The sequence below is a fragment of the Urocitellus parryii genome, chromosome 3 (genome assembly GCF_045843805.1).
Source record: "Urocitellus parryii isolate mUroPar1 chromosome 3, mUroPar1.hap1, whole genome shotgun sequence".
Lineage (NCBI taxonomy): Eukaryota > Metazoa > Chordata > Mammalia > Rodentia > Sciuridae > Urocitellus > Urocitellus parryii.
The window spans coordinates 116998559-117011513 of record NC_135533.1 but is presented as its reverse complement, the minus strand read 5'-3'; the positions used below and the strand labels follow the sequence as shown (position 1 = coordinate 117011513).

Genomic DNA, 12955 nt, shown 5'->3' with positions numbered 1-12955 from the left:
TCCAGGGTAAGAGGTCATCATCACCTGCTCTAGTTCCAGCTCCTAAGAAGTCATGTCTTGACCCCCATAAAAGGGGCATATTAATCTTGGCACCTAAAGGAACAACCCTTTCCCCAAACTGCCTTTCAGGATTAAGAGTAAGAGGAATTAATGAGGACTGAACTAGTGAGTACTGCAATACTTGGCATATTGATTTCACATGCAAAATCCAACTCAAGATCAACTCCTACTGCTCCTCAGAAAAGAATCTCTTCAACATGCTAGGCAAACCATCCCTTTTTCTGCTCTCTGCTGGGAGAGGAAAGCAAACCTGACAAGGCCCCTGGGGGAGATGAGGATAGAAGGCACTGCAACAGCCCAAAGGATGAAAGATAAGAAACTCAGAAAAAGCTGGCGAGGAAGACCCTGCATGTTACCTTTGTTGAAAATGGTTGCCTCATCTTGAGAGATTAAAGGATAAAATGCCTGTGATGCCTAGTATAGTCAGCATCCAGAACTCCCAGGTCCAGATGCTTCCCACCACTCTATCAGGATCAGTCATTTAGTGAAACTACATGGCAACTGCTTTCTGCTTAGGGCCTGGCCACCTGACAGTAAGTATCCCAGAAGCAGTGATATCTGGGCATGGAGCTGGGTTGGGGAAGCCACAAGAAAAAGTCAACCAGGACTGTTGGTGACGAGGAGGCAGCCCTTAGAACAGCAGTTTCCCAAAGAATAAAAACAAGCCCCACCCCAGTCAGGAATGGCTCCATTCAGAAGGGACCCAGAGGGCCAGAAACCCCTTGGGGAGTTTCTATTGGAGGTGGGGTGGGGCAATGTGCAAAGAAAGGCAAGTCAGAAGAAGAAAGTTTCCATACCTCCCTCTGAAAAGCTCCAGAGAGAGAGGCCCCCATAAATACTTAGGCCTGAGGATTAGGTGTGTGTTGGGGGGGAGGCAGTGTAGGGGCTGGCCTAGTAGCTCAGAACACTCCAAAACCAATTTCTCCATTCTCAGAATCCTTGCTCCAGCCTCTCCCCAGCAATATACTCACCTAGGAGCTTAGAAGCCCTTCAAGGCCAGGGGTAAATGTGCCTGCCATTAAGAGAACAGACATTTACAGGGTGCCCACTGTGAACCAGGCTACCCACACCCAGGCCTTGCCAGCTTCCACACTTTGGCAAAACCTGCCTGTCCTGCTTGTTGGGACAAATTCTTGGGCAGGCAGCATGGCCTGCAGGTAAGACATGTGAGAGCTGGAAGAACAGCACCTATTTGTGCTCTTCCCCCGGAAGCAGTAACACTAAGAGCAGGCCATGTCAGCGGTATCTTTTGGAGGCTCTTCCAGGTGTGTCTGGGAAGGAAGAGAACTGAAGCTCCCTAGAAGCCTCCTTCTGGGCTTACCCCTCACCTCACCATTTCCAGGACAAGTTGGGTCCCCTTTACCAGGCAGGTTCTGCCTGGCAGAAGCAATGGTTAAGGGATAAGTGAAGTCAGAGAAGCAGATTCAGGAAGCCTTCTGCCCTCCTCTCAGGACAGGGGGCCAGGAGAGAAGATGAGAAAGAGAACTTGGAGACCAACTCACCGAAAAGGGTCTCTGGAGGTGAAGTAAGCTGGGACGGACAAGTAACTCCCCATCTTCTTCCCACAAGACTAATAGGCTCAGCTGCAAACCCGTCTGGGAGTGCCTCAGGCCAGCTGCAGACGGCCACCATGACAGGTCCTGGTTCCTCTGGCTGGGGGCGAGCTGCCCTGCACGCTCACCTCTCCCTCCGGAGCAGCAGGAGGAGGGTGAGGACTCCAGGCCACTTGGCCCCCACCAAATTCCCGCAGGGGTTCATGGCTGGGACGGCTCCTCCCTAGTTCTCAGAAGCTCAGATGGCCCCTTGGGACTCACAGACAACCACCTCTCTGCAGAGGTTATACACATACAGGCATTCTTGGGCAGGGGTTGGTGACTAGCTAAGAAAGAAGCGCTGCTGTCAAGTTAGCTTTCTTCTTCAGTCCCACCCCCGAATGAGGGAGGGAGGGAGGGAGGAAGAGGAGGAGCTCTTGCAGAATCGAGGTGTGTGGTTGGAGCAGCTGTTAGGAAACAGACCTTGCAGCAAGGGGTGGAGCTGGGCCGGAGCGAGGCTGCAGGCAGGCGCTGCAGACAATAACTAGGGCTGGCCGAGAGCGTCCATCCCAGAGCTCAGAGAAGGACAGTGTAGGAGAGGGTCAGTGCATCTGACTCCAATGTCCCCAGCCTGAAGAATTACCTAAGACAGTAAATCTGCTCAGAGGTGAAGCACAGGATGCCAGCTCCAGGCAGAGCCATTGCCCCAGAAAGGAGGAACCTCTGCAGGATAGACAGCTCCAGAGAGAAATCCTCAGCTCTAGGATGGCTTCTACTCTGTCCTGGTATTAGGGCCCCCATTTACCCTTTTCCTCAGACTGGTCTGGGACATCCCCAAGAGCTGGCCCATGGGAGCTGCCACTTCCATTCTGGGTCAGGGCTTTGCTACAGATGAGGAAACAAGGCCCAGAGTATTAACCAATACCTAATGTGATTCTATGTGGCAAGCACTGTAAGCGTACTCTTGTTTCTCTGAGATAGAAATTAACCCCACTTTATAAACTAGGAAAGTGAGGTACAAACCAGGCGTGGTGGCGCACACCTGTAATCCCAATGACTTGGGAAGCTGAGGCAGGAGGATTACAAGTTTGAGGCCAGCCTCAGCAATTCAATGAAACCCTCAGCAGCTTAGCAAGACCCGGTTTAAAAATAAAAAATAAAAAAAGGCTGAGGATAGAGCTCAGTGGTAAAACGCCTCTGGGTTCAATGTTTAATCCCTAGTACTGAAAAAAAAAAAAAAGTGAGGTAGAGGGAGATTAGGTAACTTACACAAGGCCAAAAAGCCAGTCAGTAGGGGACTGGGATTTATATGTTGGCCACTGTGACCCCAGAGCTGCAGCTCTCAAACACCATGCTTTATTCCTTCCCTTCAGGGGAAACATCTCTTTCAAAGCCCACTGACTGTATTTGGAGCCAGGTCACTTGTGCCCTCTCATTCATTCCCAGAATGCCATCACTTGGCCTCAGTGGGCAGTGGTGCTTCACTGTGTCTAAACATACCACACTGGCAGAAGCAATGGTTAAGGGATAAGTGAAGTCCCTTAACCATTAAAACCTATAAAATGAGGCACGATGGAGAAAGCCTGGGGTGCCCTTGGGGATGATAGGCCTAGATATCTGGGATGGGAGTCCGGTTGAAGAGTCCTGCTGTGAGGCTGGTGAAACCTGAGCATTCAATGGAGAAAGCCCCTTATCCCTCTGGCCTGCAGGGTTGTGAGAAAAAAGGCTGCTGGAAGAGACAGGAGTGCCCAGACTTCACTATTGGACTTGAAGCAGTGACACAGGCTGTCTCTCATTAAGCACATACCCCTCTCCACTGGAAAGATCCAGAGTTGCCTTGCAGCTGCTGTCTGTCATTGTGAAACATGGCAGGAAAGTGTGACAAAGGTGGTAGTTAAGAAAAATCTTTGGGTTACAAGAAAGTCTTTTCCCATTCCTCCAATTAGGCACAGGAATAATAATGAGTGTGGTGAGAGAGACTGGAGCTGGGCATGATGGCAGACACCTGTAATCCCAGCTACTGGGGAGGCTAAGGCAGGAGGATCACAAATTCAAGGCCAGCTTGGGCAACTTAGCAAGAATGCTTTAAAATAAAAAGTAAAAAGGGCTAAGGATGTGGTTACTGTTGCTAAGCAGTGAAGTGTCCTTGGTTCAATCTCATTGCTGGAGTGAGAGAGAAAGGGAAAAAGAGATGGATAGACAGATACTGGGTTTGTATCCTGTATTTACTGAGCATTTAGTATATTTCAGGCCCTGTGTTAAGCACTATCCTTCTATTACCTATCATATTTAAATTGTCACTGTATAAGGCAGAGGTTATAACCCAATTAACAGATGAGGAAACTTCAGATTTCAGTTATTAGCCTAAAGACAAAACAACTGGTAAGTGGTAAGGGTGAGGCTGGATTTCAAACCCAGTAAAGTATGCTTCTAGAGCAGGGGTCAGAAAACATTTTCTGTAAAGGGCCAGAGTACAGATACTTTAGGTTTTGGGACATACAGATTCTGTCACTACTACTCAACTATACCATTATAGTATCAAAGCTGCCATATATGAAATATACACAAATGGACAAGGCTATATTCCAATAAAACTTTATTTGTGGACAGTGAAATCAATTTCATATAATTTTCATGTGTCACGAAATAGTCTTTTTCTCCCCTTGCAACCATTTAAAAATATGAAAATTTCAGGTAGTAAGTAAACATTTGCCCACCAGTTTGTGTTCTAAAGCTACAGAGTTCAACCATTCTGCTCACTGCCTTTAATAACAAAGAGCTTCTGCAGAACTTAGACACCACATCCAGCCCCAGAGGCAGTGCCCATTGAATGGGTGCCCAACCTGCACCAGGCACTGCTTGCGGTACCTACCTGTATATATGAATGGATTTTAATCCACACTGTTTGGAAGAGCTGTGATCCTCGCCCCACTTTTCTTTTCTTTCTTTTTACAGATAAAGGAACTGGGGTGCAGAAAGATTAAATCATTTGCCTGAGGTCATCTAGCTGTATAATTGAGAAGTGAAGCCAGGATTTGAACCTAGACAGTATAGACTGTGCTCTACCATGCTGTACTGGAGCACAGCCTGGGCTCACAGCCAGACTGTCTGGGTTTGAATGCGACAATGTGCTGCATGTAAGCCCTTGGCACCAAGTCTGGAACACATTAAGGGTTGATAAATGTTAGCTGTTAATATCATTAGGACTATTGTTACAACTACCATAGGCTAGCTATGTGGCCTTTAGCAAGTCCCTGTCTCTGTCTGGGCCTTGATTAGGTCTCTAAATAGCTTTCAGCTTCAGTAGTTTTCAGCCCTGTGAGGTTGTGAAGGGCTCCCTGTTTTCTTTGGGTCTAAAGTTGAGTTGAACCTCTTGGGCTGGCCTCGCAAGGATCAGGATCCTGACTCTGGGGCCACACAAGAGACACAGAGGAGGGAGGGGTGGAAGGGTGGGGACAACACACAGGATACTGCAAGAACTACACAGCTGAAGAGCCAGAAACGCTTTCTTCTAGCTACAGAGCCAACTACTTCTCACCAAAAATATATTATGTTCCCCTGTAATTCGATCAGGCAAGGAGGGCCCCTAAATTAAGACTGGAACTAGCAAATCATCTTCTAATTGCACCCTCTGATTTCCATCTGATGAAGAGAATGTAGAAGGAAGAAAATGCACGCCACAAAGAGACTTGAGGCCAGGGAACCCATGAGCATAACTCCTCTTGACATTTCACACAGCTTTGCTGTTCCAGTGGCGGCGGGCGCAGTGAGTCGGTGTCTAGGAATGCAAGCAGGAGGATGCAGGCTTTCTCTTCCCCCACTCCCCTTACAAAGGATGCAGCGGGTGGGTGGGTGGGGAACTGGTGAGAGGACTTCTCAGTGCCACAAAACTGCCTCCCCCTTCAAGAAGGGCAGCCAACTTCTAGTGTCCCGAACTAAAAGTGAAGACCCTCCCAGGTGGAACTGATTTGACCTCTGTAAATCCAGGCTTCAGGAGGACTGACCATCAGATGTCATAAGACATTTTCTGTTCAGACCCAAGTGTATAGTTCCTTATGGCCAAAGTCAAAGGGCCCAAATCACCCAGAACTGGGAAGTGATAAGTTATAATGGAAGACATAATTTCCCCCATGCTGTCCTTGGAAACTGGTCCCAGAGGAAAAGCTGTTCTTGCAGGTCCCCAGAGTAGCTGGCAGAGGATTCAGCAGTTACCAATGCCAGAGGCAACTGCAAGGATCCTTGGACTGGCAGTTATGGTCGAGATAAAATGACAGGAGAGGTGCTAATCTCCTGAACGTTTCACAAGTTGGAAGCCTGGCAAGGAGCTGAGCAACTGACTACTCAGAACCAGCTGGAACATGGGGTTTCAAGGTGTCTGTAACGGCCACAGTCTGGAGAACTGCTTCAAAGCCAATAGCCCTCACTGAATGCTCTGGTGAGTAGTAGTGAATGAATGAATCACCTCCTTCTATTTGGAAGACAACTCTGATTAAACAATCCAAAGCCCAGGGAACTGTGTTTGTATGAGGCCCTCTACTGGCTAGGAGGATTTTAACCAGGGAAGGTAGATCCCAAGGACTCTGGAGCCTCTGAATCCTGACTGATAAGCATGGCCCCTCCTTCTACTGACCATCATTCCTGTTTCTGCTCCTCCTCTCTTCCAATTTACTTTACACTACGGTAGCAGCTGTCTTTCTAAAACAGGGCTCCCAGCAATTCCACTGCTAGAAATTTTGCCTAGAGAAATATTCCTACAGCTGCTCAATGCTCAAAGATTAGGAATAATTTGCCACTAGGATATATCTCAGTGGTAGAGTTCGCACACCTGAGGCCCCAGCACCACACAGAAACACACAGATTAGAAATAGTCCATGTGTCCACCAGTGGGGGTGGGCTAAAATACAGCGAAACAGTGTGCAGCTGTTACAAATAATGAGGTAGCACCTAAGGTTTGTTTTTTTTCCCCCCAGGTACTAAGGATTGAATCCTGGGCCTCTGGAATGCTAGACAAGCAAGCACTCTACAACTGAGTGATACCCCCAATCAATTTTTAAAAAATTTTATCTTGGGGCTAGAGTTGTAGCTCAATGGTAGAGCATTTGCCTAGCACGTGTGAGGCACTGGGTTCGATCTTCAACACCATATAAAAAATAAATAAAATAAAGTTATAAAAATATTAATTTTTTTTTTTTAATCTTGAGACAGGGTCTTGCTAAGTTGCTTAGACTGACTTAGAACTTAAAATCTTCCTGTTTCAGCCTCCCAGTTAGCCAGGATAACAGTTATATGCCACTGTGCCTAGCTCCTAGATACTGAAATAGAAATTGTCCTGGATAAGAGAGTAAAAATTCAAGTTTCAAAGACAGTGTACAGTATATAGTGACCACCATTGTTTAAAAAATGTTTATGCATATATCTCAGAGACTACCTGAAAGATTCTTTTTTTTTTTTTTTTTTTAAGAGAGAGGAGAGAGAGAGAGAGAGAGAGAGAGAGAATTTTTAATATTTATTTTTTTAGTTCCCGGCGGACACAACATCTTTGTTGGTATGTGGTGCTGAGGATCGAACCCGGGCCTCACGCATGCCAGGCGAGCGCGCTACTGCTTGAGCCACATCCCCAGCCCCTGAAAGATTCTTACCACATGGTTATCAGTTTCTCCTGTAGGGTAGTTAGATAAGAAACAGGGATGAGACTACATGCATTTTCTACTATTTGGATACTGCTTGCAGTTGCTTACACTGAAATGCTGCTTTTTAAAAATCATAAATGAATAGCAACATAAAGAAGTCCCATGATTTATAACAAGTACCTCATGCAGATTCCTAGGGCTCATGTCCAACAGTAAAACCTGCTAGGTGCACTGCACTCAAGACCCCAGTACTACTGCTTTGTCTCCCCACCAGAACTGCCGCTTTGGCCACCTGCTGTCCTCCATTTCCTGACAAGACAACATAAGGCTCTCCCGAAACTCCCCAAACCTGTATGCTCTTAGTTCCTTCTGCAATCTCTTAAATCTCCAGTTGGAAGCTATCTTCTCTTTTTGTAGACCAACTACAAAAGAACACTCATTTTCCTCTCAGAAGGGTTCCTTTGACATGTCCCTAAGCCTATCACACACAGAAAAGTTTCTGCATCCCTATTTAATGCCAGGTCACTTTATGTATGTGTGTGTGGTACTGGGGATTGAACCCAGGGGCACTTTACCACTGAGCTATGTCCCCAGACAGTTTAAATTTTTATTTTGAGACAGGTTCTTGCCAAGTTGCTGAGGATTTCTAAGTTGCCAGAGACTGGCCTTGAACTTGTGATCTGCCTCAGCCTCCCAAGTTGCTGGGATCACAGGCATGTGCCACCATACCTGGTTTCTACTAATAGATGAAATTACACGAGGGCAGGTGCTAGGTATTCTTGGTCCCCAGCACAGGCCTGGCCCACACAGGTATCCAGAAATGCCCAATAATAAACATGATTCTGGGCCCCTCTTATGAGTGACTACAATACTGTAAGAGTGATGATTAACACTAACATTTCTAAAGCATTTTCAGGGCACATTTGTAATGTAAGTAACTCAGGAGGCTGAGGCAGGAGGATCACAAGTTCAAGAGCATCCAAAACAATTTAGGGAGAACATCTCAAAATGAAACACAAGATGGGGGTGTAGCTCAGTGGCAAAGGGCCCCTGGAATCAATCCCTAGCAGTGAAGAAAAAAAAAAAAAGCATTTTCAATTCAAGGTTTAGTCTCTCCAACAACCTCTTGAGGGTACATACAGAATAGGAAGGGCAAGAGAAGTCCAGAGATGTTAAGTAATTTATCCAGGTAAACAGGGCTAGGTAGGGCAAGATTGAGGATAAAAGCAGGATTGCAGGATTTGCTGATCGAAAATCCTAAACTCTTTCCTAATATGAGCCCTAGTGATGCGTTTGGGAATCCTGCCTCTATATAATATAGAGGTTCAAATTCTGGGTATGTTAAGTTCTTACATTAGAATTTTCTATATTTCCTGCCCATAATTCTTACCATCAGGATATCATGAGAAAGCATATCAAATGCTTTGGAAATGCATGAGTGGATTTCATGACTACTAAGATAGTAAAAACATGAAGCTAAATCTAACTAGTCATTGCTAATTTACTATTGCTGAGTCCTAAGTGATCAGCTCCTTTACTAAGTGCTCTCAGCCCACCTATTCCATCACCTGCCCAGAATTTTACTGAGTCAAAAGGAAAGGATCACAAATTTATTTTTTTGCAGGATCTCTTTTTCTTCCATTTTTGAAAATTGGCCAGTTAGTTGTCTCCATTTTAATTGCATTAATAGATCTCCAGTGCTTGATATATAGATGGTGTAGAACAAACAGTAATTATTCTTTGGAGTGTTGCTCCCATTCTCCATAATTTCTCCAAAGTTACTAACAGTGGTTTCATGATTGTGTCAATATTTTCCATTCCCTTTCTTCAGTATATGGAGAAATAATTTCCGTGGTCTAAAAATCATTTGATTGGGTACTGTCATATATCTTGTGTTTCCTAATTTGAAGTTCATGGGCTGTGAAACAAGGGACTGGACTACATAGATACCACATCAATTCTTTTTTCTTTCCATGATATCTTATTAAGGTAGATGACTTTTGCCTGGTGTTTATTAACAAGGCATCCAATTCCAAAAGTGGTGAATATTTAGCTTTCACTCTAGAAAACACTGACTCAGTTTCACAAGCCCAGGCACTCAGATGGGCTTGCTCACACATGCTCTCATTTAATTCTCATAACCCTATGAGGTTGGTTGTCATTGCTTTTTGGGGGGAGCGGGGGGTACTGGGGATTAAACTCAGGGGCACTAGAACACTGGGCCACATCCCCAGCCCTATTTTGAATTTTATTTAGAGACAGGTCTCACTGAGTTGCTCAGTGCCTCACTTTTGCTGAGGCTGACTTTGAACTCAAGATCCTCCTGCCTCAGCCTTCCAAGCCTCTGGGATTATAGGCATGGGCCTCTGTGCCCAGTCAGGGTTGTCATTGCTTTTTTGACCTATGAGGGAACTAAGGGTCACAGAAACAGTGTTGTTCAAAGTCATAGGTGGAGGAATTGGGACAGCTGGAATTTAATCAAGTCTTTGGATTCCAGGTCCAAAACACTCAAAGCTCTCTCAAATACCTATTTAATACTTGTTGTTTGATTTACAGTAGTATTTATGGACAGTTAGCTGAAAGAATGACTGCACTGGATTTCTCTGAGCAGCTTGTTGAAAATGAAGTGCTTGTTGAAAATGGGTGCTGTTGATGCACACCTCTAATCCCAACAACTTGGAAGGCCAAAGACAAGAGGATCACAAGTTTAAGGCTAGTCCTCAGACATGTTGTGATGCTCAGCAACTTAAAGAGACCCTGTCTCAAAATAAATAAAACACCCCTGTCTTAATAAGAAATGAGGATATAGGTCAGAGGTAAAGTGCCCCTGGGTTCAATCCCCAGTACCAAGTGGGAAAAAGAAAGGAAAAATAGAAAAAAGAAAATGAAGTTTTCCTGGGCTTCTTCCTAGGCATACAGAATCAGAGTCACTGAGATTGGAGCTAAGAACTTGTATTTTAAACAAATCCTAGTGTTTGTGATGCACACTGAAGATTGAAAGCCAAAGCTTCATTCCTTTATAAGTGCTTTATCTCTTGATTTTATTTTACTCTCATACTAACCCTTCAAGGCAGGCAGAATAGATCACTATTATTCCCTTGTTACAAATGAGGAAATGGACGCACAGACAGGCTGTTCATCTTTATTTTGAATGCTGCTTAATAAATAAAGAAGTTTGTCAATTGTCATGTTGTTAAGCCTCAGTTCACTGAGGCTGTTCTTACTCATTTGTAACCCCATCACAGCTGCCTCCCTCCTTCCTCAGAAACACTGCAGTGGTGCTCAGGGTATGCTATGAAAAGGTGATGAGGATAGGATCAGCCCAAGAAAAGTTATCTCTGGAACAAAACAAACTCAAAACAAACACACATTAGCCAATTTTCAAATGATCTCTGCTTCTACAAGTCAGTGCTACTGACAGAGTGAAATGGAGCATCCTCTGATCTGATCATAAGTGTGACCAAGTGTAGTCAGGAAAGCATGACGAGAATTATGATTGAGTCACAAAAGGAAATAACCTTAATTCAAGTCTGATCAAGTCTTGCATACAGTACTCAGGATTTTCTTGGTAATGGTGATAAGCACAAAGAATGAAAATTTGTTAATGGCTCTTTAGCGCCTCCTGGGGTGGGGAGAGAGGGATTTTAGCCTTGGGGGCAGGCAGTGGAGAAAAAACTAGGCAAAACAGCAAAGTGGGCTGCTATAGTTGCAGAAAGCATGTTGTCCCTTGAGGCCCTGGCTTTGATGGTTTAACATTCAGGTCTTATTCCACTGGCTACTTCAAAAGAAAAGATCTTGCTTGAGAGAATACTGCAGAGCAAAGAGATGGTGAGGGTGCTCACTGGAAGGGCTTTATTACAGTGCCCTAAGAGTCACTTGACAAATGCACCAGTCACCCAGCAAACACTCTGAATGCCAGCTGTATTCTATGCACTCTGCTAAGCTCTGGGATACAAAGATGAATTAGGTATGGCTCCACCCTTGGAAATTTTATACTCTAAGAGCGCTGCTGAACATGTAAACAAATACCAACAGGGATATAACTGTGGTATGAGGAAGATAACAAGAGAAAGAAAAACTATCCTCTGATTGGTGGGGAGGACTAATGGTGACTTGGCGGGGTGGGGGTGGGGTTCCTCCACAGAGGAGAGAATGTATCAGCTGACAACAACAGGCTGATTGCCAAGCAGACAAGAGGCTCCCAGCCTGAAGGAACAACATGTGCAAATGCACTGGGGCATAAAAGAGCCTGGTATGCTCACATAACACAGTATAACCATAAGCTGTAATGCAGGGCACACGTGAGCAGGGATATAGAAGAGCCTGGTATGGTGGCAGACAGCAAGGGTAGATCACCAAAGGACAGTGATTCTGGCTAAAGAGTTGCTCACATGCAGAGTTCTCAGAGGTATTAAACAGGCAGAGACTCCCAATATACAAAATACAAAGTCCAAGACACCAAAGAGAATGCTGGTTTTTGGTTGCCAATTTGACTGCCTGAATGGGCAGGCATTTATGCCTTACATCTATGGCTAATTGTGTATACGTTCTCATTAAGTCTGCTGGCCAGTTAAATGTTTACTTGAACCCAGTGATACTTTACCACTGAGCTACATCCCCAGCCCTTTTTGTTTTTTATTTTGAAACAGATTTCCCTAAATTGTTTAGGGCCTTGCTAATTTGCTGAGGTTGGCCTCAAATTTGTGATCCTCCAGTCTCAGCCTCCAGAGCTACTGGGATTATTGGTGTGCACCCTGGCGGTTTACTTTTTAGAGACAGGTGTCATGACTTTTTAATGTCATGCCGGGGCACTCTACCGCTGACCTACATCCTCTCTAGTCCTTTATATTTTTATTTTGCAATGGGGTCTTGCTAAGTTGTTATGGGCCTTGCTAAGTTATTGAGGCTGGCTTTAAACTTGATCCTCTTGCTCAGTCTCCCAAATCACAGGGATTACAGGTGTGTACCATCGGTGCCTGGTGCCCTCCCTTTTTTCAAATATTTTTTTAGTTGCAGATGAACACAAAACATTTATTTATTTATTTTTATGTGGTGCTGAGGATCGAACCCAGTGCCTCACATGTGTTAGACAAGTGCTCTCTCTCTGAGCCCCAGCCCCAGCCCCCTTTTTTAAGTTTTTATTTTTGGTACTGGATTGAACTCAGGGGCACTCAACTACTGAGCCACATCCCCAACCCTACTTTGTATTTTATTTAGAGACAGGGTCTCACTGAGCTGCTTAGCACCTCACTTTTGCTGAGACTGGCTTTGAACTTGAGATCCTCCTACTTTAGTCTCCCAAGCAGCTGGGATTACAGGGATGTGCCACCACGCCCAGCCCTTTTTTAAGTTTATTCTTATTTATTTATTTATTTAAGTTATAGATGGACACAATGACTTTGTTTTATTTATTTATATGTGGTGCTGAGAATTGAACCCAGTGCTTCACATGTGCTAGGTGAGCACTCTACCTCTGAGCCACAACCCTAACCCCTTTTAAGTTTAATTTTCAGATGGAGTTTCCCTAAATTCCTGAGGCTGTCCTTAAACTTGCGTTCATCCTGCTTCAGCCTCTCAAGTAGCTGGGATTACAGGTGTGTATCACCAGGCTGCCCCAACTAGTGTTTCCTAATAGCAGACTATGCCTTTGTCTTGAGGCCACGTCTCTTGCTGACCTGGTCATTTTAACAGCTGAGATTTGTCTGTAAGGGCTGTAATCTCTTAGAATGGGAT

General features: G+C 44.9%; 1 protein-coding gene across 2 annotated transcripts in view; it reads right to left on the bottom strand.

Moving 5' to 3' along the window:
* Limk2 (LIM domain kinase 2) overlaps positions 1 to 12955 on the bottom strand; it is a 71427-nt gene that overhangs the window by 31300 nt on the left and 27172 nt on the right. Inside the window, exon 1 of one of the 2 annotated variants that reach the window (XM_026408950.2) lies at positions 1563 to 1969. The exons of the other annotated variant lie outside the window; for it this stretch is intronic. Within the exon in view, the coding sequence (XP_026264735.1) occupies positions 1563 to 1615 (53 nt within the window). The 5' untranslated portion in view covers positions 1616 to 1969. Of the gene's footprint in view, positions 1 to 1562; positions 1970 to 12955 lie in introns of those variants that run through there. 2 annotated transcript variants of the gene reach the window in all.